This window comes from Mirounga angustirostris, unplaced genomic scaffold (genome assembly GCF_029215605.1).
Source record: "Mirounga angustirostris isolate CCGP_5_RB_7025 unplaced genomic scaffold, mMirAng1.0.hap1 SCAF_10, whole genome shotgun sequence".
Taxonomy (NCBI): Eukaryota; Metazoa; Chordata; class Mammalia; order Carnivora; family Phocidae; genus Mirounga; species Mirounga angustirostris.
The window spans coordinates 5428448-5455529 of record NW_026991718.1 but is presented as its reverse complement, the minus strand read 5'-3'; the positions used below and the strand labels follow the sequence as shown (position 1 = coordinate 5455529).

Below are 27082 nucleotides of genomic sequence, written 5' to 3'. Positions count from 1 at the left end.
TTTCATGAAGTCAGTACCGCCAGCAGGATGAGTCAGCCTTAGCCATGAGAGTAAAGTGCGTCTGAGGCAGAGACCGCGCGAATCAAGGCAGGACACGACAAGAGAGCACGTACCTTACAGCTAACCCCCTCTGTGATGATGTCAGTTCTTCATCCTTTCGAAACATCCCTGAAAAATAAAAATAGGGACTTTTATCAATTATGGTTTCCTCCAAGAAAAGAATGGTGTTTTTCCCCATTCACACTTCCACCACTTTTCTCATTGGAAATTCAAGCTATAATCCCAGTTTTGGAATAACCGGTTCCTTTCCTTCTCATTGCAACACAGGTTTAATCACATCAAAGGACCACCATGTAACTCAACACATCTAGGTCTGTAGGAGAGAAACAACACATCAGGGCACAAATCCGACTCTTCTCTAGAGGAAATCATTATTAACTTAAAAATTCCAAAATCCTAGCATATTTTATAGCAAACACTATGACTTTCAAAAGGGGGCATTAAGATGTTTCTATTATTAGATGATTTAAATGACTAATCAGTATTACGGGCTACAAGCTCAACATAAAGCAAGGAGTGATTTCCTTATCTCTCGATGACTCTAAGGAATGAAAACTGTACTCATATACCTTCTCCATCCATTTCTTTACCTTCTCTCCCCAAAGAGGAGGACACGATTTACAATTACACATCACCTTATTAGATTCTAAGCCCAATTTAAAGACCAAAGGAGGACTAAATTAAGAGGCAAACAATATACTTAGAAATTATTTGTAGGTCTTCTGTAGTAGAGGGTACAGGATGGGTGATCTATATATACAGTGGGGCTAAAAGCCCCATGCAAGAAGCTCCCTAGGCCACTACGAATGACGGGTCTGACAGGGATGCTCCTCCAGTCTGTGAAGAAACCAGAGTCAAAATCGTGACTCACGGCCCAGACTTTTAGCATTTCCTATGGCAAGGTGTCCATTCACTGAAGATATAAAATACGAATATATAAATATTTATGCTAAAAATATATGTCACTGTGTGTGTGTATATTATATATTAAGGGATAAGGGGCATGGGGAAAACATCAAATATTAATAAAAATGTAACACAGAGATGAAGCAGGGACTAATAACACTTGATTGAGATCAAATGTCTATTTCCTTTATATTTTAAATTGCCACTAATGTGGGTACTATGACAGGATTCCATTCTTTTACTCTGCTTTTGTCACTGGATCAAGTGTGAAATTGAGATTAAACACTGCAGAAAAATAAATACACTTTAACGTAGACAGAGTTAAAGATTCCCCTCTCTGACCTCCTTGAATACAGAGCAGAAAGTTAGGGTCATATCTCAGGTGAAAGTACATTTGAATAGGATTTCTTTCAGTGACGAAAGATTAATTTCTAAATTCTTACCATCATGAATTTCATAAGCCAAACTAGTGATCTTCTGGGTAATTATCATCATTGGGCTGTGACAAAATAAAAAAACAAGTATTTGAAAGCAGAAACTTAAAATAATACTTTGATATATGAAAAAGTTTATTCTGCTTATACAACTACAAAATGCTGACATTTTTTTAACATACAAAAAGATCTTGAAGGGATTTCAAAGAGATAATCCAGGGGCTGCTGTGTTTGGGGAAGGTATAAGAGCTGAGGGATCCTTGGGCGCCTGGGTGGCTCAGTTGGTTAAGCAACTGCCTTCGGCTCAGGTCATGATCCCGGAGTCCCGGGATCGAGTCCCACATCGGGCTCCCTGCTCGGCAGGGAGTCTGCTTCTCCCTCTGACCCTCCTCCCTCTCATGCTCTCTGTCTCTCATTCTCTCTGTCTCAAATAAATAAATAAAATCTTTAAAAAAAAAAAAAAGAGCTGAGGGATCCAGGCCTTCTCCCTTGCTTTTAAAAAAAAAAGCAGGAAGGGAGGGAGGGAGGGAAGAAAAGAAAAGAAAAGACAAGAGAAGGGAAGGGCAGGGAAGGAGGCAGGCACAGAGAGAGAGAGAGAGAGAGAGGGGGAGAAATGCCTGCTCAAGCTTCACCTGAGACCCTGCGGGAGCAGCGTCACCCGCCCCTCATTGGCGCCCTAGAACTCAAGGCCAGAGGAAGGAGCCCCCAGGCATCAGGCGTGGCCTGGGCTTCCTGATGCTGAGTTTTCAACATACCATGCTGCCTTTTGCCTCAGCTGACCTACGGGTGGAAAGTGAGTTGGGAAAAGGGGAATAGGTAGAAAATTAAAAGAGGTTGGGTGAGAAATGTAGAACAGAACAGGAGGGACGGGGGAGGAAGAAAGAGGACAGCCTGCTGTCCGGCTTGCTGGTCTGGGACCCCGGGACTAAGGGCCTGTGAGAGCAGCCCTTGGCCTAAATCACCCTTCAGAGAGGGCTCTAAGTCATGCCACAATTAAGAAAATGGCAATCTTGGGGCGCCTGGGTGGCTCAGTTGGTTAGGCATCTGCCTTCGGCTCAGGTCATGATCCCAGAGTCCTGGGATCGAGCCCCGCATCGGGCTCCCTGCTCAGCGGGAGCCTCCTTCTCCCTCTCCCACTCCCCCTGCTTGTGTTCCCTCTCTCGCTGTGTCTTTCTCTGTCAAATAAATAAAATCTTTAAAAAAAAAAAAAAAAAAAAGAAAATGGCAATCTTTTCTCCATATGTTATAATCTCTAACTGGATAGTTTGGAAAGGAAAAATCAATCCACATTTTGAAAGCCACCAGGACATACATTTATCCTTTATTACGTTAGCTTACAGACGTTCCTGTTACAGAACAATTAATCACAAGGTATTTATTTATATTTTTGGAATTTCACTGAAACCGGGAAATCCCGTTTTGCCTACAGGTCGAGAGTGAGCGTCACCTGCTCGGAGCCCGCACGGCCTCCGTTGTGCAGGGAAGGCAAGGCGTTGGGGACAGGCCAGCCACACCACCAGCGAGTGCAGGAGGAAGCTCAGACCCCACCACGGAGACCCGGTGCTCTTCCACCTGCCCCAGCGCTCAGAGCACGAGTGGTCAGTGTCCACTCCACCTCTGGCCAAACAGGAGCATCCTTCAACACGTAAAGAAAGGAGGACGCCATCAGGGGCCATGAGAACTTACGGCTCATTCTCCTCACCCAGCAGGCAAGATCTCGCGCGCTCTCTCTCTCTCTCTCTCTCTCTCTCTCTCTCTCACACACACACACACACACAACCTGTTCTGTCCAATGACAACTGCTCTCAAACTCGGTGCATGAGGGGGGAGATTCCCATTCGGTTCCCTTCAAAGTCAGTTCTTCCTTTTCTACCACTCGCTCTCAGGAAACGACCCCTCAGCCGACCCATCCTCCGGCCTGCTACGAATACCCAGCTGCCCTGTTAGCTTGCAGGATGTTTCACGGGCCTCTGAGGTTCGTAAAAACAATGATTCCCACTTCCCTGAGGGCAGGGAATCACTTTTCTCATCCTGTCTCATTCTCTTCAGTTTAGTTCACCAAAGAATGATAAAATACCCGTCAGTTCTAAATTCTAATTCCCATTTTCCCTCAAAACATAATAAAAACGATACCAGATCATGGAGTTTATCCACTCAGTGACATACTAAACCGTTAGGTACGTGTGAGATGCTCCATAAAGGCACATATGTGCTTTCGGCGCGCACGCCCTTCGCGGCCCGCGCGGCCCGGCAGCCGCAGGCAGTTCCTGCGCTATTAGGGCTGCGGCCGCAGGACGGCTCTGGGAAGTGAGCTGGGCTGGGAGAACGGGCCGTGTGAGACCGGGCTGCTCCATCCGAGAACCACGCTCCCTCACGGGCATGGAAAGAAGGCGCGCAGCCGAGCTGAATGCTCCAGAGTCTTTCCAAATATTGCTCCGTCCACTTTGACCACTCTTTCTGGAACTGTTTTGCAAGGACAGCTTCTTCTTCAAGTCCCAGCTGAGAAGTCACTTCGTACTAGAGGCCCACTGGACAGCTCTGCCTCACGTAGGCCCTCAGCCATGATGCCCACACTTGTCCTTCATTTAACCTTAGCTTGTTTGCTTCCTTCCACATATTTTTAGGTTCATGGGTGTTTCATTGACCCAATTACACTGGCTGTTTTAAAATCTCTCTCCTTTCTAGAAAGTCCATGAGGTAAGGAACAGTCTTTTTCACTACTGTATCCCCAGCGCCTAGCCCAAGATATGTGCTAAATACATATTTTTAAAATGCCAAATACATGGATTCTTCTAAGTGTCCAGTCAAGATCTCTTACTCCTTCTACAGGTTGATCATACTCCCTCCCGCCTGTCCGTTTTCATCTGTGCTTGAAAGCATTTACCATACTGTTTTGTAATTTTTTTGGTTTACTTTCCTGTCACCACAAAAGTCATGGGCTACTGAACACCAGGAACACTGCCTTATTTATCTCTGCACCTTCGATACTTGGCATACACATGGGCTCAGAGAACCAACTGGTTTGCAAAAACATCTCAACATCATTTTGTTTCCTTTACTGGTGATCATTAGCCCTGAATGTTCCCTTTGTTGTCGTTGCTTTTTTAAGATTTTATTTTTTATTTGACAGAGAGAGACACAGAGAGAGAGGGAACACAAGCAGGGGGAGTGGGAGAGGGAGAAGCAGGCTTCCCACGGAGCAGGGAGCCCAATATGGGACTCGATCCCAGGACCCTGGGATCATGACCTGAGCCAGAGGCAGATGCCCAACGACTGAGTCATCCAGGTGCCCCTCTTTTTGGTTTTAAATGGCTGGCAATTCTGCTGCCTCTGGTCCAACCTGTCATGGGGTGGGGGCAGGGGGTGGCAAATGTGAGAGTAAAATGCTAGAAGGCAGAATTACTACAGAGAGACTCTGAAGGAGTAAGTTATAAATGAAAATAAGACAGTACTACAGTAAAGGGTTCAGTAAGGCACAAATAGATTAATGAGAGCTCAGAAAAGTAAATCAGAGGGGAAAATGGACAGATGAATCCAACACAGGCATGTGCAAGACCAGAAAACAACAGAGTGATGCGGAAGGAGAACCAATCTCACCTCACTACAGCCGAACCCAGGGTGCAAAGAAAACACTTCTAAATGAAAACAACTCCACTGTTCTCAAAGAGATTACCTGCAGTGGTTCTTAACAGTGCATTTTGTTCATAAATACTTGTTTCGGTGACTCAGAACATTATTTCACTTGTACTTTTACTGACATTTTAACTACCTGTTGACTTTGCATCTGGCGGAGCCTGCAATAGCTAATCACTTCCCAGGTTCTAGAAAGTCTGCGATCACTTAATGTGAATCAGAGAGGCCCTCTGGCTTCCCCCAAGGTGGAGTCTGAGGGATGGAGGAGAGAGAGAAAGTGGAGGGCTTCAGAACCTCCACCGAGTACGCTCTGGGCTGCGGACAGAGCCACCTGTACCTTCTACATGACGACATCACTGTATTTGGGTGGAACGACACGTATTTACTCCTGCTGGCACTCTGCTAGGAATGTGGGAAAATATGGAATCTAACTGTTCAAAATAAATACTTCAATTGATGAAATAGTTTCAGGTAATATTTTTAAAAAGCCTATCTGATGTAAAGAACTAAAAGCTCTACACTTCTTAAAACTTAAAAGGATGCAAAAGTTAAAAATCATTTATATGCATTTTTTTGTCTCTACAAATAATCAGAGTAATAGGATTTAGTTAGAAAATGAATACCAGGTGATGGGTATCAAGGACAGCACGTGATGTGATGAGCACTGGGTATTATACGCAACTAATGAATCGCTGAACACTACATCAAAAACGAATGATGTACTATATGTTGGCTAATTGAACATAATAAAAAAAAGAAAGAAAGAAAATGAATGCTAAAAAGAATAGTCACTTTCTTAATTGTCCATCATCTCTAGGAGATGCTGACTCTAAAGCCATCTGCATACGAATGTGACAAAGCAACGGCAAGCACCTGCCAGGTCAAAGGTCAGTTTGCCACCAGGGTATGTCACCTGACAATAGAGACGCACTGTCAATTCTCCCCCCGTAGTCATCTCTTTCCTCCACAAACAGCAAAAACCCCTGCCGCCAAACAAGCCCCACACACCGAATGCCAAAGAATACACAGGGAGACATGATGGAAAGGGCATGGGTTTCTGAGCCACACTCATTCGTTCACCTTACTCCCTCATTCAGAAACAGGTGTTCAACAAGCACCTACAATAAACCAGGTGCTGGAGACACAACCGTGCGCAAGATGAAGGTCTCGCCGCCACAGACCTCACAATGGACCGGACAGAGAGAGATGAGAAAGGAATAAACAGGTAAATGCCTCGTATACCAGATGCTGCTGAGTGCGGAGCACAGGAACGAAGCAGGGCCGGGGAAGAGGGAGTGCCCACACAGGGTGATAACCGGCCTCACCCTGAGGGTGACATTTCAAGTGAGAACAAGGCAAAGAGCAGCTTGTGGGGTTAAGAACATCCAGGAAGGGAGAAAAGCAGTTCAACGGCCCTCAGGCAGAAATGTGACTGGCCCAGGCGGAGATGGGACTGGAGCAGGTGTGGAGAGGAGACACGGGCAGAAGCTGGAGACAGGCGGGGGCAGAGGTCGGACCCGGAGGGCTTCTGGAGGGGCAAGTGAGGACAGGCTCTGAACCCAGCGACGCACGAACTGGAGGGTTTTCGGCACGAAGTCATCTGGTTTTAAATGGATGTATTCTGGCTCTGGGCTGAAATAGGCCAGGATAGGATGATGGGATAAGTAGGCTGAAGAGGGTGACAGCACGTGCAGTCTGACGTGGAGCCCGGCTGTCGTCAGAAGGTAAAGATGACAGCATCTGATGACGATCTGACAATGGATTGGATGTAGGGTTTGAGATCCGAGGCCGCCAAGGTTTCTGACCAGAGCAACTACTGAGAAGGACGGAGGCAGCTGAGAAGGAGCACAGGAGGGGCAGGGAGGGGAGGCAGGGAGTCTGTTTTGGGCATGTCCAGTGCGAGGTGCCTCCTGGACCCCTAGGTGGAGGTGCGGGTGGGGACCAGGCAGCCGGCCACATAAATCAGAAAACTCCACCCAAATCCTGCCCCCACCAGCAATCCCTTGTGGGAGATTGAGAAACTATTTCACTTTTGCCCCCAAATTATTATTTAAAAAATCGAGGTAATGATACCACTGTGTAGATTAAATAAAGTAGCAATATGACAAATACCTCGAACAGTATCTGAGACACAGCAAACGTCTGATAAAACCTTCTTTTAATAAATATTGGAATTGCTACTAGGCATCAAGCACTGAAGGACATGATAATTAGCTGTAAAGTGTGGTCTCCGGAGAGGCTTTCTCACTAAAACAGGAGATAAACAGGTATGTGAATAACTGTAGAAAAAAGTGTTAAAAGCCAAAGGAGACATTTGAAGGTATGTGTGCAGAGATGAGAGAAATTTCAAACCGAGGGGAAAACCTGGAGTCGGAGTCATATCCCCTGGGCCTGTATAAGGTGCACGGATGGCTGGCCCGCGAGGGTGCCCCGAGCAGAGGGAATGGGCTGGGCAACAGTCCAGAAAGGAGAGCAGGGCCACAAGCCTGCGGCATCAGACAGCAAGGAAGACAGGCAGTTGGTGGGGGCTGAGGGGCAGGGCCAGGCACACCCCGTGGGGGGCTCAGAGCCTTTAGAAAACTGCAGACCTCCGATAAAGATCATTATAGCCCGTGCTTTGTGAGCGACAGAAGAGCGGAAAAGGCTTAGGGAGGGTGGAAGCCAGATCATTCAAGCCACAGAGTAGCCTGTTTGCTCTTGGTAACCTGACCTACGTTAGTAGGAGCCAGACAGGTCTCCTCTCACCAAATGTAGGTCAAGGTGTGGGAGACACTCCCTTGGGATGAAACAGGATCGACGGAACATTAAGGTTCAGCAGTTGAATAATTTACATCCATCCCACTTACAACACAGTTAGTGGGCTCCGTGTGACAGGAGGGTGATGAGAGCGTGGGCCTTCTAGAACTTAGCACAGAGCAGAGAGACATCTACAATTAGACTCTCGACTTGAGCAAGGTTTTCCAAAAGGAGTACAAGCAGGGCGCCTGGCTGGCTCAGCGGATTGAGGGTCCGACTCTTGATTTCAGCTAGGTCATGATCTCGGGATTGTGAGATGGAGCCCCGCTTTGGGCTCTGTGCTGGGCATGGAACCTGCTGATCTCTCTCTCCCTCTGCCTCTGCCCGCCCCCCCCAAATAAAAACAAAACTTAAAAAAAGGAATGCATGTGACAATCACACCTACAGCTTTTAGACCCATGGTCTGTCCCTTATGCTGGACAGGACTGTCACCTACAAAAGTACTTTGCACCTAGCAAAATGTATAGCATGTACTCAATACTCAATACTCCTAGCTGAATGGACACAGGAGTAAGCAGTAATAAAATGTTTGCTGAGGATCTGGCACTATGTGGTTAGCTATAAAACATATCCTTAATTTGAATGGAAAATTATGTCATGAACATCTCTTGGATGCACTAAGCCATCCCTTCAGCACAACAAAAATTGACATACTCTAATCAGAACTCATTACCTTCCTGCCAAAAAAAAAATCTGTTCTCGCTTCCACGTACAAGTTATCTTCAAAGAAGGCAAGCATTTACCTTTCTTCTGTCTCAACACCATTTACTGAATAATCAAGAAGGGCTTTCCCCACTGGATCTATAATCCCACCGTTTCTATTCTGTACCTTTATTTCTCAGATCCCATGAGTATGTTTCTCTCCCCTGGCTTCATGGCTTTGTCTATTCCTGTGTCAGTCTTGTAACATTTAAGCGCCTGCTACTTGACAAACAGTAGTGTGTTTTATACTGAAATTGCTATTCTCGAGCACTTACACTTCTAGGGAAATTTTTCAGTTCATCTCATTTCCCTCAAAACCCTACCTTGAGCAGCATAACACCTACAGATTAACTTGAGAGGAATTACCATCTTTATAATACTGAATTTTACCATCTAAATAACAAGATGTTTCTCCAGTTAGTGTTCTTTTATAACCTACAGTAAAGTTTTATAGTTTTCTACACAGAGGTCCTGTGCGTTTCTTTTTACATGTATCCCTAGACATATCATAGTTTTTAACTGCTTGTGAAACTAGGATCCTTTCTCTATATTTGCTAACTGGTTATTGCTGATATAAAGGGAAGCTACTCAATTATTTTACACTTCTTCTGTATCTATTTTCTGAGGCTAGCATGAAAGTCGAGACTTCAGTAGCTTTCCAACCTTTCTGCGAAAAGAAACTTCTATTAAGCACTGAGTCCCTTAGCGGCGCCTGGGTGGCTCAGTGGGTGAACCGTCTGCCTTCCGCTCAGGTCCTGATCTCAGGGTCCTGGGATCTAGCCCTGCATCAGGCTCCCCGCTCAGCAGGGAGTCTGCTTCTCCCTCTGCCCCACCTCCCACCCCGCCCCCGCTGTGCGTTCTCTCAAATAAATTTGTAAAAAAAAAAAAAAAAAAGTGAGTCCCTTTTATCTGATCAACATTTTAAACATATCTTGAACTCATGCCTAACTACACACACACACACACGCACATGCACACACAGTCATATACACACACAATATCAGTTTCCCGTGCCTCATGCAAGTAAGATTGCCCCGTACAAAAGAGCTCCCATGTGATTCCTCAGCAAGAGCCCAGCTTCACTTCCTGTGCTGCCAAATTCAGGGCAGCATGAGCTCTTAGGACAAAGCATGGTTCACTGTATTCAACTCTACCTTCTGCAGACATCCAGCATTTTGGATATTTACCCTCATTAGGATCAAGTTACGATCTTTTCTGCTCACGTGTTAAACACACTCAAGACTTCCAAATGCCTAAATATTTCATTAGGGAAAGAGTCTGCCTCTAGATGGCTTCTTTTCTGTCCTGTGTCCAGTTAAGAAAAAAAAGAGTCCTTCAACTTCTGCCAGATGGCCTCCTTCAGCTAATTTGTCTCTGCCTAATCTTTATCAGTTTACTGCTGATGGTCAAATGTTTCCTCCTAAGGGATAAACATTACACTGGGAGTTTTTTTATCAGGTTGTCCATCTTTAACATGCTATGTTGTTTTTCTTCCACATACTTAAACATTTTAAATTATATTTAAATATTGAAATGAAATTTTAAATTTCAGCAGCAAAATACTTAAAACCATGTCATATAAAGCTATTTTTAAACATGCGTCTTGCTCTTCCTGCAAACTGCCCTCTAATTTGTGGGCCACGTAAATACTCTTTTCCAATAGGATGTGAGCAGCAGTGGTGAGGAGGCATGCCCTCCCTTTGCTCATCAACATAATCACGAGGATTCCAGAGATGCTGGAGGAGGTGAAGCCCTGAGAAAGAAGCTTCCCTAAATGCGTGTGTGAAGCAAAGGGTCCCTCCTTAGAGGACTGCCACGTGACTGAGAAATAAACATGTGTTATGCTGAGCCACTGAAACTGTGTTGTTTCACAACAGCAGTTGGCCTATCCCCAGCTAGAGAGTAGTAGTAAACAAGAGTTTAGATTGTCAGGTAAGAGAAATAAGAAAGGTAACAACTGAGATCAAACCAAAGGCGGGTGGTGAGGGCCCAGCAAACAGTGCGTCATGCAAATCCATACTCACGCCGACCGCAACCATGACTTCAATTTAGCAACATTAGATTACTTTTTAAATCTGGCAGTTTAAAAATATAAGCAGCACGATATTTTTTAAATGAAGTAGTATGTGGAATCCCAAATATAAGCTAGAGACACAGAGCAGTTGTGGCTGAAGTAAGACTGGAGGGCAGAGCCTTGCCTGCTTAGCGCCCCCGGTACGTGGCTACAGTATCCGAGCACTCAAGAAGGCAATTTGAAAATTCATGACTTTACAGTATTAATTTCCAGATGCTCATGTTAACATTTCTGTTATCAACATGCATAAACTGAATTAGTCAAGAGTATTCTTTTTGTTTCTATTTCATACCAAATGCTTAATTCATTTCTAAATTCATTATAACGCAAACACTAAAGCTATGATGTCATCTCTTAGATTGCACAGCTTTGCCCACATTGCTCAGGTTGTTCTGCATTGTTTGTTATTCTCCTCCCCCATTCTTCTCACTGTATTGTCTTTCTTCTTTACTAAGGTATTATTATTATTGATTCAGTAAGTGTTTATTTAATGCCACTATGTGCTAAGCACGAAGGATACCCCGATGAACAAGACCAGTAGGGCAACTGCTCCCAGGAAGCTTAAACTAAGTGATCTTGACTCTTGTAAGCATTCACAACTAGTTCCTACTTTCATTATACCCTAACGACAACATGCGACCTGGCTGACGTCTTCAAGTTCTGAAGATTTTCAGTAGCCCAACATATTTACCAATCCTGCCTATTAGCTCTTTTCCTGCAAGAATATCTATTATTTATAAGCTAGATCACCAGCATCTATTCTCCTTTTCTGAATTCCAGATATATTTCTCTATTCTACTCAACATATTGCTAATTTAACTAGTTTTTTTAGTGTATTTTATCAGTTCGTTTTGGCTTGGTTTTGTTTGTTCTTTTGTATGCAACCTCCTTTCATCCAAATCCGTTTTTAAGTCAGTTTTAAAAAAATAAAATCTACTTGAATCCCATTAAGGAGAAAAAAAATTTCATCTTCTAAAATTCTCTTGTTTCACAGCAGTAATTTTTCTCTAAGCTCATACAACTTTGGTCCATTTTTAATGTTGAATTAACTGTTTTTCATAGATGCCATGATATATTTTATTTTTTTCACTTTGCTTATCCTTAGCAGAGGTCCCTTTAGAAAGATGGTGAGCACATTGGTCCTTAGGGACTTGGACTACATTTATCTTGGAGCAGACATTTAATCAGTTTTGTTACAGGACAAAGAGTACCACAGAGGAACTACCTCCCTTTTGAAGGAGCAAAAAGGCAAAAGTTATTTCCACAACTCAGTTGAATACTAGACATAAGAATATAGAACATTCCATGAAAGTGAAATGCATACAAGTAAAATACATACTCAAGTGTCTTCTCTAGGAAATTCAGAAGACAAGGTGAGGCCAAGGACCTCTGGTCCAAAAAAAAATCTCGGGGGTATTAAGAAGCAAGAAGAAGTGACCAGATCTTATACAGAAGCTGGTGAATGACTACGCAAAAGAGGCTCAGGAGAACAAAGAAAGAAACAGAGAGTCAAGGACAGACTCCAAGGGGCTGGTTTTCAATAGTTACAACTGATGACAGAAATTTCCATGAAATTAGAGAATGCTTCCATTATCAGAATGCCATACAACAAATTTAATTGCTACATATTTAGAAATTGTATATAAGTCAACTTAAAAGGACAGGTTATTTTTGTGACTTATACAGCACCATAAAAGACCATGTTACAAGATGAAAACATCTAAATTTGGGGCGCCTGCTTGGCTATATTGGTTAAGCATCTGACTCTTGATTTCAGCTCAGGTTATGATCTCAGGGTTGTGAGATCAAGCCCCGAGTCAGGCTCCTCACCCAGTGGGGAGTCTGCTGGATATTCTCTCTCTCTCTCTCTCCCTCTGCCCCACCCCCCACTTGTGCTCACTTTCTTGCGTGCACTCTCTCAAATAATCTTTAAAAAAAAAGAAAATGTCTAAATTCATAGAATTTTCAACTAAAACATCTGTCGATCACTTTTCATTTTAACTACTAAATGCACCATATGTTGTCCTTTCATCAACATGTTAGAATAGATAAAACAGGCTATTGAGTCAAAGTGTTACTCTTACCCTGAAAAATCAGCAGAGTATTGTCCATAATCAAAGATATAGACTCTAGTAATTTGGCACACTGTGAGGTATCCCAAAGCAAACACAAAACAATATCTGGAAAACAAAAATAAACTAGATTAGTGAAAATAAAAGATTCATTTTGTTAAAAAATACATTTTAAAGTAATTTATTAACCATGATTCAAAATTTAAATGGTTCAAAAATTAAATATTTCCAGATCTATTCCACAAATAGCTTTCTTCAATAAACCATAAAAACTCTTTACTAGTATCTGCTTTACTTTTGTAAATTTTGTACCATCTTCAATGGTAGATATATCTAATTACTGCTTTTATTAATTTTTTCCTTCTGAAAGACCTTCATGAACCAAATTATATATATGAAAGTCATATTCACAAGTATAAAACTGTGAGTACTGGTATTTCTATTTTTTTTTTTTTAGAAAACACAATTTGGCCCAAAAATATTTGGGCCAAATAAATTATACATTAAACAAATTCTTAATAGGATTTTAAAAACTTGTTCTCAACATTATAAAATCATTCATCCTTAGTGTGGATCAGGTGGCATTTGCTCACATTTTATAGGTGTGAACATTTAGTGATTTTCACATTCTCAAGGTGCTTGGGACAGAGTTACAATAATTAAACACATAGTATGGAAAAGAATTTACATATCAATATGAAAAGAACAGAAACAGATTCTAGAACACATAACACTGCACAGGATGAAGGCTGAACTGCAAATGAGCAGGGAGAGATTATCATCTAAACAGTTAACAATATAATTCTAGATAGACTAAAGAACTACTGTCAGCAGAAAAACCAGAACACACAGGAAATGTGGATAAATATCCAGACATTCTCAAATTGGGGAAGGATTTCTAAACATTGATCACATAGAAGAAATCAATAGGAAAAACTCAATATATTTGGTTACTTTAAAATCTTAAGTTTCCTGCATAGGCAATTTCAGGTGGTTTTATGAAAGAAATCTTTTAAACTTGGGGCGCCTGGGTGGCTCAGTCAGTTGAGCGTCTGACTCTCGATTTCAGCTCAGGTCGTGATCTCAAGGTCCTGGGTGTGAGCCCCGCGTTGGGCTCTGTGCTCAGCGAGGACTCTGCTAGAGGATTCAGTTTCCCTTTTCCTCTGCCCCTCCCGACTTGCCATGTGTACACTCTCTCTCTCTCAGATAAATATTTTTTTAAAAAAAGAAATCTTTTAAACTTTAGACAAATAGGTAATTTTGATCTACTTGAATTATTCCTGGGGAGGGGGGTGGAAGGAGGATAGCTTCCTAATTCAAATGTTTTACAAAACTAATATACTCCTGATAACTGCATCTGACAAAATAGCACACATGCATACTCACACACAGAGTGCTGACAAATCAAACTTAAAATAATGTCTAAAAATCATGTGGCTGACTGTGTTTCCCAAGGATGACCACAACAACATCTCCCATTTCATATGCTCTTCTATAACCCTACCTTCTGCTCCCCTCATTACGAACAAGAGTCTATTTCTCTATCCACTTTGAATCTGGGTTGGCCTTCCAGCTCCTCTGACCAGTAGGTTACGGCAGAAGTAATACTTTGCTAGTTCCAGGCATAGCGATAATTAGCCTGGCACTTTCTACTTCTTGCCTTTTGGAAGTTGACTGTCATGAAAGAAGTGTGACTATCCTGAGACCACCACATGGAGAGGCTCTGGAGGATGAGACACCATGCAGAAGAGAGTGAGACAGACAGACACCAAATCGTAAGACGTGTGCGTGAAGAAGTTGATGCCATATCAAAAAGAGACGATCTATCCAGTTGAGCCCTTTCTGAATTCCCGACCCACAAAATTATTAGGAAAATAATATACCTATTTGTTTTAGGCCAACACAGTTTGGTGGAGTGGTAGAATCGGAACAGAATTTGGTAAGTGAAAATGGGGTGCTACCATAATAAAAATCTGGAACACAGAGCACAGGCTTGAGGACTGGGTACAGATGGGAAGTGTAAAGGCCTTAAGGAGATTGCTAGTGAAGATCTGAAGGGCAGTAAGGAAATTGTCACTGGAAGCTACAGAAATTGGCTAACACTGCTGCTCAATCCAACATGGAAAACAGAACACATACCACTAAAAATGCCAACTGGTTCCTTCCAGATGCATACAATAAGGTATGGATATAAAGAGATGAACTAAAAATGAGCAGTATTCAGGTTTTTAGCAGAATTTAGAAAAAAAAAGAGAGCTCAGGATAATCTTTCCAGTCACAAAATACTCTCAAAGATTTCACAGTAAAGATGAAGTGAAGAGTATTCTTTAATGATACCTCAGAAGATGTAAGGGCACATCTTTAGAGGACCTCTCAGAAAAAAAACAACAGTTTCCAAGAATCTTAAGGTTAAGCCTCTTAGACTCTCTGCTAGACAAGAACGTTTTCAAGAACCTGGAGGATGCTGTCCCACAGACTTTCAGACCACAGTAAAAGAAGATGGTCTAAAAGAGGCCGTGGGTGTGGCTTCTGTCTAATGCAGGAGATTCAAAGACATAGGAAGCCCACATGAGTCTTTAAGAGAATTATACGAGACTGGATGAAAAGGGAGAAGCAGTTCAAAATGAAGAGATCTTTCTGTCCCCAATTATCTACTGGTAGGTAGCAGGCTAAGAAAGCTGTTCAACCACAAAATCTGGCCATTTCTTGTATAAAAGGATAGCTCAGGGTGCAGAGAAAGAGCCACAGAGAACAACTCACAGGGATGAGGTGGGGCACTACTCAAGGAACGGGTAAGAGGTGTCCATCTGGACTTCACAATTGCTATGGACCAGAGATTGCTAAGAGACTTACATTCCTCTCCTCTCTTAACAGAAAGATCTACTACAGTTACCCTCTCACCGTTCACCGTTGTATATCGGCTACTGGGGGGAAGGAGACAAAAACTTCCCCATTGGTCCTCACACGAAGAAGAGCTTAATTTGAGAAACCACAATGAAGAAGCCCCATCCACAGTAGACCCAACTTAGATGAACAGATGGAGGTGTCAAGCTGGATGCAATAAGGAGGTGACACTCTGGGGTCTTGGGAGGAAGAGAGAAAATTTTTATGCAGGACGTATGTATATTGTGGGGGCCAAAGGACTGTCTCCAAATTGCTGCCCCCAGTAAAAACCCTCCTGCACATGTAGCTCCAAACAGCAAGAGATGGAATACAATCCTCTTCCCCTTGGAAGGAGCTGGACTTAAGAACCTGGTTTACCGACAGAATATAATGGAAATGACTTCCTGAAACTTCAAGGCCCCAGTCAGAAGAAGTCTTGCAGCTTCCTCCATCTCATTCTTGAAATGCTTGTCCTTAGCATACTCTGAGCCCAGCCATCACACGTGAGCAGACCAAGCCCACACGGAGAGGTAACAGTCCCAGTCAACAATCCCAGCTGATCTCCCAGCCAACAGTCAACTTCGACTGAAGGGAACCATCTTGGATGTCAAGCAGTCAAGCTTTCAAATGACCACAGCCCCAGCCAACACGCAATAGCACCCACATAAGTCCTTGAGCAAAGATTGTCCAGCCAAGTCTAGCCAACACACAGAACCATGAAAAATAATAATAAACTGCCGTGAAGCCACCGAGTTTGAGTGGTTTGTCATGCTGCAAAAGATAGCCAAAATAATTCCTTAGTAAAGAGTTTAGCGTACTACAACTAATGGTAATTTAAAATAAAATATCTTGATCAGGTAGGGCTTATTTGATAAATGCAGGTATGAGTCACTATAAAAGGACTAGTGATATCTATCATCACAGTGATGTACCAAAGGGAAAAACAGTTATAGTCAATACAGAGAACGCCATCTAATAAAATTTAACAATGTTTCCATGTAAGAATTAGAACTCTCAGCAAACTAAGAGAGAAGGATGCGTTCTTAACATATAAAAAAAATTGTCAGAACACTCGGTACTTTGTCAGCCCTGAGACACTACTAAATCCTGGGGGAAAGCATATGGAAGTTTCTGAAGTGGGAAAGAAGTAGGATATGTGTTAGTTTGGATGAACTTAATCTTAGACTTACTCTGAAAATTCAAATAACATAAAGTCCACTCTTCTCAAATTAATCTCTAAATATAACATCATAATCCCAATCAAAATCCTAACAATACTTCCAGCGGAACTTGACCAACTGACTTTCAAGGTCTCCTGGAAAACTAAACAAACATATGATGAGGAGGACTTGCCCGATCCCTGCAGATAAAAGAACATGTCACAGTGATTTATAATGTAGTATTGTTTCATAAACAGATCAAAAGATTAACCAAACAGAGAAGAAGATTCAAAAAAAGACTCATCCAACTGCAAGTTTCTGTTTATTAAAAGCTGGCATATGAAATTAGTGGGAGAAGGATGAATGAGGTAAATGAGGTTTAAAAGTTAGCTTTCTTTTCAGAAATAAAAATAGTTTCCTGGTTCGCACTACACACACACATACAAAAATCCAGGTTAATGTAAAAAAAAAAAAAAAAAGGACAATAAAAAGTACCAAAATAAAATACAGAGGAATATCCTCAAAATCTTGGCATGGGAAAATCCTCATAAGCATGACAAAAATCATAAATGCCATGAAGATAAAGTCTGACAAATATTTACCATATAAACACTGGAAATTTCTATAGGACAGATGACAGAAAATTAAATAACAGAAATTGTTTACTACACGTAGATGAATATCTTTAGCAAGAAAATTCCACAAATCAGTAAGAAAAGGATTAAGAAATCAAGTGAAAATGGATGAGAATGAGAATGAGTAAATAATAGAGTTAAAAAAAATTATAAAGTCAGACCATTTAGAAAAATAAATGAGGAGTGCCTGGCTGGCTCAGCTGGAGGAAAGGATGACTCTTGATCTCAGGGTCATGGGTTCGAGACCCATGTTGGGTGTAGAGATTACTAGAAAAAATAAACTTAAAAAAAGAAAAGAAAAGAGATTCAAGATAAGGAATGATCAGGAAATCATAATAATAATCCAGAAATGCATATTAGAATTAGGGGCACCTGGGTGGTTCAGTCAGTTAAGGGTCCGACTCTTGGTTTCAGCTCAGGTCATGATCTCAGGTTGTGAGATCTAGCCCTGCGTTGGGCTCCACACTGGGCGTGGAGTCCACTTGGGATTCTCTCTCTCTCCCTTTGCCCCTTCCCCACCCATGCCCTGGTCAAGTGCTCTAAATAAATAAATAAATAGATAGATAAATAAAATGATAATACTTCTCCAATATCACTGGCAAAGTTTAAAAATAGGCAATATCCAGTTTGGGTAGGGAAAACAGGCATTCTCAAATGTGGTTGGTGGCGATGAAATTTTAAACAGCCCTTTTTTTGGTGAGTGATTCTGCAGTATACGTCAGAATTTGTACATACTCTTTGAGGGGCCAATTTCACTTTCTGGAGTCTATCCTAAAAAACAAAAATACTTACATATATTTACAAAGATCTACACATAGATACTCACTAAAGCACTGTATTTAATGATGAACAGTATCTCCAATACGATATTAGTTAAAATAAGTGGAAATAATAAATAGAAAGCCCCACTATGGAATTCAGTAATAGTGAGTAAGGGGACATCTATATGCACACACAACGAAGGTCAGTTAAGCAGAAAAAGTGAACTAAAGAATAATCCCATTTTAGGTACCAAAAACCTAAAGATACACAGATGTAACCACATATTATACACACGTTTGTGTGTATATAAACATACACTGATATGTCATGGAGAAAGTTCTAGAACACAACTGTAGCAGACACTCTAGGCTGACTCACTCCGTGTGCACCTCTGTCTCCATTGTCCCCTGCTTTCCTCTACTAGAGAGGTCAAAGAGCTAAATATTTAACGCCCAGCCTCTTGCAGCTAGAGGTGGCATGATGCACAGATCCTGCCTGTGACGCGTATGCAGAAGTCTGCGGAGGTTCCTGGAAAAGACTGAGATCTGTGCTCTCCGCTAATGTCTCCACTGGCAAGAGTGTTCCAGATCTAGTTCATACCAGCTCATGAAAGCTGTTAGTTTAAGAATTTTTGTAAACTGGTGGTTAAACACAGCCATTATTAAAAATTAAATGTGAACATAAAACAAAGTAAATAGTATTACAAAGGCATTAAATATTCAAAACTCATCACCTCAATTCCTTCTTATCATCTGCCGTCTTCTGTGCTCTGGAGGCTATTCACATATCCAGCATCTGCCTGATGGAATGCTCTAGAATGGTGAGCTACCAAGCATTTCTTCCCAAACCCATTCAGGGACTTCAAGTTAGTCACTTCAAGGCTACCAGGATAGAAGCATTTACACTATAAAAACTGGCAAACACTAGAAACTTTCTTGATCATTTAAACCAAGGATCAACAAACTAAAGGCTGTAGACCAAACTCTGCTTACTGCCTGGTTTTGTAAGTAACGTCTTACTTGGCCACACCCATGCCCGTTTGGGTACACGTATCTGTGGCTTCCTCTGCCTTCCAACAGCATGGCTGAACGGCTGCAACAGCAACTGTAATGATCCTCAAGGCCTAAAATATTTAGGGAAAGTTTACTGACCTGAAGTAGAATTAAAATGCTGAACAAAAAGACAGGGGGAATATGATGAAGAAAATGCTAGTAATGAACATTAAACTTTTAAAAGGGTGTCATGATTACAGCCATTGTATTGAACAAGAAAGGAAGAGGAAATAGTCTCCCATTATGCAAAACCTATTACTGAGGCAGCAAAGAAGTTGCTCACACATGGACAGATGAGTGAAGTTCCAACATACATCTTCCTTGTCTGATTTTCATCTTACTCATTAATATAAACAAATTATCAACCAACATTCAAATTAGAACTGCCTTCATTTGTCCACGATATAAGCAACTTCTTTACTGAACTGGATGGTAACCATTTATTTGTAGTCTGATTTTGTCAAATCATGGATGAAGTGCAACCACAGGTGAGCCTTGTAAGAGTTTGGCAAAAATTAATGAAGGCATTCTGTAAGAATCGACTGGCTCTTTTTACAATTTACAATGAAGAGTACTGTATATTTCATTATTATTTGTAAATTATGTACTATCTTTCCACTGCATCAGTAAAATTTATAATAAATTTGCATATGTGTATTTATGCATCTTGTTTCCCCAGAAAGCCCGTTACTTGCTAACACTCCCAGCATATCACTGACTAGCCACATGTGGTTACGGAGCACTTGAAATGTGGCTAGTCGAAATTGAGATGTGTTATAGCTGTAAAACACACTCTGCTTTTTGAAGCCTTCACCAAGAATTTAAGATCTCTCATTAACATTTTTTATATGACTGTATTTTGTAATGACAATGTTTTGGATATATTGGGTAAAATAAAATATATTCTTTTTTCCTTTTTAAACTGTTGAGTGTTGGAAAATGGAGAATTACATCTGTGGCTCACAATGTATTTCTAATGTATGGTGCTAGATAATTTTCCTGAAAACAAAAAAGGGGAGAGACAGCTTGTGTGGCTTTTCACACTTTTGAATTCTTTCTGCCCAGAAAACAGATCTAATTGTTGTAGCAACCACCTTGCCCCGTGAGGTGGCAAACAGGCTCAGATAGCACAAAAGAGCAAGAGAAGAGTCCTGCTTCTTTAATGACACAACCTAATGAACAACCTAATCCAGCAAGAATCCCAGGTGGTGATTTCTGTCCCCTATTATCTGCCACTGAAATGCATTTCGAGCTGATGGCAAAGCACATTTAACTTCTGTTGTTTTCTTCTGAGTTAGACTGCAGGATGAGGTGACGGGGCAAGCCTGTGACTTTTCACACTCACAAATCAGCAGAAGAAAGTGGCATATGAGCCAGTACGTATGTGCCTGGTATTATCGTAAGGGCCATGCTCAAGGCGTGAGTTCCACTGAGTGCCTTCCAACAGAAAAATATACATGCAAATACACTCCAAGCAGAACGGACCTCGATGTAAATAATGGCCCCATCACTCTTTATTATGCCTACCTGTGACAGTGCAAGAGTTACTTTCAAAAGGCAGACACACAGGGATCCTGACGACCCTAGCTCGATCAACTGTGATCTTGTCCTTCTTGTAACTGCCTGATTTATGGGTAGGCATAAAACTTAGGTCTGGTCAGTGACACTTGACCCAGAGCGTCTGGAAAGTCTTTGCTCCTTCCTGAAGTGTAACTCTTGCTATCGTCATGTCTCTAAGTGCAGCGTCACCTTTAGCTTGTAAAAGGAGCCAGCCTATGGACAGTCAATACATTAGGATGGCAAAAGAGGAAAGTTAAGTAGAGCAAACAGTAGAGCTTTTTGATGCCCTGGTTAGCCTGGGTTGCTGAACTAGCCAAAATGAGCTGCCTTGCCTCATGGCTTCTTGCTTTGAGAGGTAAAGCTTTCTATACTGCTCACACCACTATACCACCATGAGTTGGGATTTCTGCTGTTTGCAGCCCACAGCATCCTGATATAATTATTACTCATAACAAAATTAAAGCAACAGCATTTGAAGAACTCTAGAACAGAACATTTTCTTATTTGTTGAAAGTTGAATTACTGCCTCATTTCAAAAAGAGAAATCACATCTAAAATATTTATTCATTTAGATATCAGCTACAGAGTGGAGACTGTTCAGGGAAAAAAAAAGAGAGAGAGCTCAGGGACTATGGGATTAATGACCAGAAATGCTGAGGGGAAACGAAAAAGAATTCTTCCCAAATGAGGAAAACAGGTAACATCACCAAAAGGTTCAAAATCCTAATGAGAGCAAAGACAAAATCGAACAAATGAGTAATTGTTCTAACGTGCTGAAATCAAATTAAATTGTTCGCTTTTCCAAGGTGCATGAGTTCAGATGACGCTGGTTTTCGCTCAGCTTCAGAAAAGCCTTGCACATCTGTATTCTAACTCACTGTCTTCTCCTTATTTTGCTTTTCCCTCTGTCTGTATTTTCCCAGACTCTGTTTGCTTATACTTTGGGCTTGAAATTAGGTACTTACAGTTAGTTGTGAAACCCTGAAACTTTGCTCTTCTCTTTCAAACACACTGTTGGCTAACCTGTAGTTTTTGCATTTCTATATAATATTTGAAACAGCTCTAAAAACACATGAACACTATAAAAAAAAAAAGGCATATAAGCAAACAGGGTCTTGGAAAGAATACACAGAGGGGGAAGGCAAAATAAGGAGAAAGTCAAGTCAGTATTCTTATATGTAAGTCTTGTGCAAAGTTAGTCACGTGGATCAATAAGCAGAGTCGAATCCAGAAATAAAGCCACACATATAGATGAGTTGCAATCTAATACAGAAAAGATGATATTTGCAATTAACAATGCTGGGACAAATGGATATATGAACAGAAAAAAAGTTAATTTCAATCTGTAACTCATAACATACACAAAAATTAGCTCAGAATGGATCAGTGATCTAAGCCTAAACAATAAAACTTCCAAAAGAAAATGTTCATAATCTTAGGGTAGATGAAGATTTCTTAGAAAAGACACAAAAAGCTCTAAACTATAAAATAAAAAACTGATAAGGTGACTTCAAAATTTCCAAGTTCTGTTCCTCAAAAATCACCACTAAGATAACACTTATCATGATGAGCCTGGAGTAATGTATGGAAGTGTTCAATCACTAAATTGTCCACCTCAAACTCATATCACACTGCATGTTAACTATACTGGAATGAAAATTAAAAACCTAATTTAAAAAATCACCACCAAGAAAATGAAAAGGCAAGTCACAGATGAGGAGAAAATACTCCTAATTCATAAAACTGACAAAAGACTTATCCAAATATAAAAAGAACGAATTGTAAAATAATAATAAAGTTCGAGTTAGAAGATTTGAACAGACATGTACCAAAAGATGTCCAATTTGTCAATCAGCCCAAGAGAAAACGCCTGACATCATTAATCATGAGAAATCTGAATTAAAATCATAGTGAAGTACCGCTAAACACCCATTAGAATGACCGTTGAAAAGTACGATAAAACCAAGTGTGGTTGAGACCATACAGCAGCAGGTACCCTCACACTTCACCCGTGGGAATGAAAATTCATGGAACCACTCCGGAAAAGTTTGGCAGTTTCTTATATAATTAAATATACTTTCACCCTATGTCCCAAAAATTCTTCTCCTGCTGCACACATGCAAGAGAAATTAAAACATATATCCATCGAAGACTTGTACAAAAATGTTTTAGAAGTTTTATTCGTAATAGCCCCAGTTCTGAAACAACCCAAATGTCCATTAATAAACAAGTGAAAGGAAACAAATTATGGTACATACATTCCGTACAATGGAAAGTCACTCAGCAACAAAAGGAACAATCTGTTGATAAACACAACGACATGGACGAATTTTAAAACATTAAGCTGAGTTAAAAAAAAAAAATGAGGGGCAGACACAAGATTACATACTATAGAGTTCCATTTATACAAAATTCTAAAACAGGCAAAACTAATCTCTAGTGACAGAAAGCAGATCACTGGTTGCTGAGACGGAACATGACTGATTACACAGGGAAAGGAAGAAATTTTGGGAGATGAGTAAAAATGTTCTCTACTTTGATTTGCATGGTGGTTACAGTTTATGCATTTGTCCAGTGTTAACTACGCTGGAATTGAACTGAACTGGTGGTTTTATTTTGTTTTAGGTAAATTATACCTAAAGTTGATTAGAACTTATTTTGAAACAAACACATTGTATACAATCTCCTTTGTGTATTCCTCCTCATCCTGGGGCCCCAGGGTTTGCTGTTCTTTTCCAGGGATACTGATTTCCAAGAGGATGTCACCCCGCCCCATGATTTCACATACCTTCTGTATACTGATAGCTCCCAGATTCTCAAGCTCCAGCCTAGATATGCCTCCTAATCTCCAAACTCAAACAACCAACAAGCTACTTAACATCACTAGGTGTTGCCTAGTAAGTCAGTCTTTGGAACTTAACATGTTCCAAGTAGAAATCCTGATCCCACCAAAACCACCTTTTCCCTAGTTTTCTCCATCCTGGTAAACAGCACCATCTCTCATGCAGTTGCTTTGCCCAAAAAAAACTGAAGTCATTTTTTATGTATCTTTGTGATTCCCATCCCTATATCCCAGATCTCCAAATCCATCTTCATATCGCATATCATTATGACTCATATCTATACCCAAATCTAACTGCAAATATACACTGGATTGAGTAATTCCCACTGGGAGCGGGTCTGGGCCTGGACTGATATAATAGCATCCTGATTAGTCCACCTTCCCCTGCTCCCTCCCTAGTCTGTTATAAACACTGCATCCAGACTGATCAAGACTCCCCAACAGCTGCCCACCACCCCTATAACAAAATCCAAGTTTCTTCAAGAACTTTTGTTAACCCAGGATCTAATTTTTTTTAAAAATAAAACTTTTCTTTGGTTCTACTGGATGAATGATACACATTCACAGAGACTTTTATTTTGATTACAACCAAGAAGTAAGAACTACTAAAGACTGATAACATTAGGGGCGCCTGGGTGGTTCAGTTGGTTAAGCGACTGCTCAGGTCATGATCCTGGAGTCCCGGGATCGAGTCCCGCATCGGGCTCCCTGCTCCGCAGGGAGCCTGCTTCTCCCTCTGACCCTCCCCTCTCTCATGTGCTCTCTCTCTCTCATTCTCTCTGTCTCAAATAAATAAATAAAATCTTTAAAAAAAAAAAAGACTGATAACATTAGGACATTACTGATCCTAGAGAAGCCCGGCAACACTGAAAGCACCCATCACATGTGTGCGCACAGGCAGATCACAGAAATTCCAGCAATTCAGGGGGAAGGACAAGTTAATTACCATCAGTGTTGTCTGAAGTTGGCCATGATTTTCAACTGGTGCTATTTTTGCATTAACTAATTTGGTGAGATAGGGCTCCATTTCACTTTAAAGATATTTTGTTCTTGTATAATTGCTTGTTGCTAAACCATCCTTGGTCTAGCTGGTGCCTCTCCCTCTGTCTCCTTGGCACTGCTGGGTGGAAACACGATGCTGACAGCAGCAGGCTCAGGTTAAAACTGCTAGTGGGTCACAAAAGACTTTAAGTCAAGGATCTAGTTTTATTCAAACTGGTATCTTCAAACCTTACCTCTACGTGCTGGCACATAATCCTCAAGCCCATAGGTTATCGTTTAATTTTGAAAAGAGATTCCACTCAGTTTAAACAAACACCTGTAAGTAATTCTCCAAGCCTACATATCAAATCCATTTCTCTCAAAATCAATCCCAAAATTTCTATCCACAATTATACATTTCTACTCCCAAAATACACCATTTCCAATTAAGTAACTACAATTCACCCAATCTAGCTAGCCTTTTTATTTTTTATCTAGCTAAACAGCAATAAACATAAGCCAAGAACTAAAAATTAAATATTGGTGGGGTGCATTAGATTTAACTCTAAAGATGCCACTACTGGGAAATGCAGACAGAAAAGTACTCAATAAATAATTTATAGGAGCAGAGATTTGGAAAGATCACTGCCTGAAAATTATTCATATTTTCTATTTTAAAAAAGTATGATTAATCAAGTTTGTCTGTTTTCATTTAGTGGTTTTTATGTGGAAAGCGACCTGAAGAATTGTTTTTCTATGCAATGGCATCTGAAAGTCAAGTCAACATCCCAAAGGGGGCTCACCTCTTCTTTTGTCCCTATTTATAAGAAAGTCGTACGTGCACAGAGTTTCAAAGTCAAAGGGCATGACATGCTCGTCACGACAACCGTGTGCGGGCCCACACACCCACTCTCCTGGACCAATCCCTGGATGGGCAGGACAGGCACGCCCCTCGACAGCACCATCCTCTGCATGCACTTCGGGCCTCAGCTCTCCCAACACCTTCATCTCTGACTTTATACCTCGGACAGTGGACAGCTTACTATCACTTTGGTGGAGTTTCAGGGAAATGTGTGTGTTTAATCTGCCACAGACAACTAGCCATCGCAAAATTCTGCCTTAAGGCCATTATCAAAATGTCAGGTTTCTAAAATCTTTTTGATAATTTCCTGAATTTTATTCTAATAATCCAATTATACATTTAATGGACTTTTAATAAATGTGTTACTTTTCTCATTTTTTTTTTCTGCACGCAATAGCATATTCTAAGATACACTGTTTCTGCTCAAGTGTTAGAATTAACAGTTTAATTTATCCTCAAATAGCCAACAAGTGATAAATCAACTATCCAGCCATGTGGTCTAAGAACCAAGTTCCAAAGCTCCTTCCACTATTACCACATTTATAAACACACCCTCTTAAAGGTAACAATGGCCAGGGACGCCTGGGTGGCTCAGTCGGTTATGCGTCTGCCTTCGGCTCAGGTCTTGGTCCCAGGGTCCTGGGATCGAGTCCCGCATCGGGCTCCTTGCTCAGCAGGGAGCCTGCTTCTCCCTCTCTCTCCCTCTGCTTGTGCTCTCTCTGTCAAATAAAGAAAATCTTTAAAAAAAAAAAAAAAGATAACAATGGCCATTCTTCACATTTTAAGATCACATGTCTTATCTTTTCCTAGAGTTGGTTGTTAAAGACGTCTTTTGACTCAATACACTTGCCTTCTATAGAGGAATAGAAAGAAGAGAAAGATACAAGTCAGGGATGTTGTCACAATGTTTGAGAGCCAATCACCAGTAACAGTGCTGGCTTTCAGAGGATTAGCTCCAGACCAGTTACTTCCATCTCAATGCATCCATGGTGCTCCCTTTAGAATAGCTTTACCGCACTTTGTAAACACTGGTTTCTTAGCTGTCCACAACCTTCACAACACTGAGCTAAACCATCCTCAAGGAGTTTGACAAAGAGAAGACATTCTCTCCAGTTCTGCTGGGTGGGACACGTGCATGCGAGTGAATGGTGGTGATGAATACGGGGTATGGAAGAATTAGTGTGAAAAGATCACCACCGGCCAGAAAGGGAACGGAAGGCTCCTCCCAGGATGACAAAGTCTATGTCGGCTCCAACACAGAACAAGAGTGACAGAGAAGACGGTGCTTCCCAGTTAAATTGAATGTGTCGAGCCAAGAGTCAGCATACCATGCCATGGCCAGAGTGACACTTATCTAGCAAAAACTGGGAAAAACAACAGGAAATAAGCTTAGTTGGTAAAACAAGGTTCTAAGTATTCTGAAGGGCATGGATTTCTTGAATATGAATATTTTGGGTATTCTCCTGTAGGCATTCAAAGGTTTTTGAGCAAAGAAGTAATAGGATGAAATAGTTATTTGGAGAATAATAAAGACTAATCAATGTATATGATGGATGGTAAGAAAAAGGAAGTCTGGAAGTCACAAGTATGGTTAAATACTTCTTTCAAGGCCCTGGCTAAGGGAGAGAATGTGAAAGAAAGTGCTAAGGATTTCCAAGGAAAAGTATA

The 27082-nt window shown here is 41.2% G+C and overlaps 1 protein-coding gene across 6 annotated transcripts in view; it reads right to left on the bottom strand.

Annotated features, from left to right (window-relative positions):
* The window catches only part of MBOAT2 (membrane bound O-acyltransferase domain containing 2), a 124021-nt gene that overhangs the window by 25959 nt on the left and 70980 nt on the right, over nucleotides 1-27082 (bottom strand). For 5 of the 6 annotated variants that reach the window (XM_045884051.3, XM_054509591.2, XM_054509589.2 and 2 more), the window contains 3 exons: nucleotides 12690-12785; nucleotides 1410-1465; nucleotides 114-168 (listed from right to left, as the gene is read on the bottom strand). In XM_045884051.3, the coding sequence (XP_045740007.1) occupies nucleotides 114-168; nucleotides 1410-1465; nucleotides 12690-12785 (207 nt within the window). The remainder of the gene's footprint in view (nucleotides 1-113; nucleotides 169-1409; nucleotides 1466-12689; nucleotides 12786-27082) is intronic. The other variant, XM_054509588.2, reaches the window with a different exon arrangement.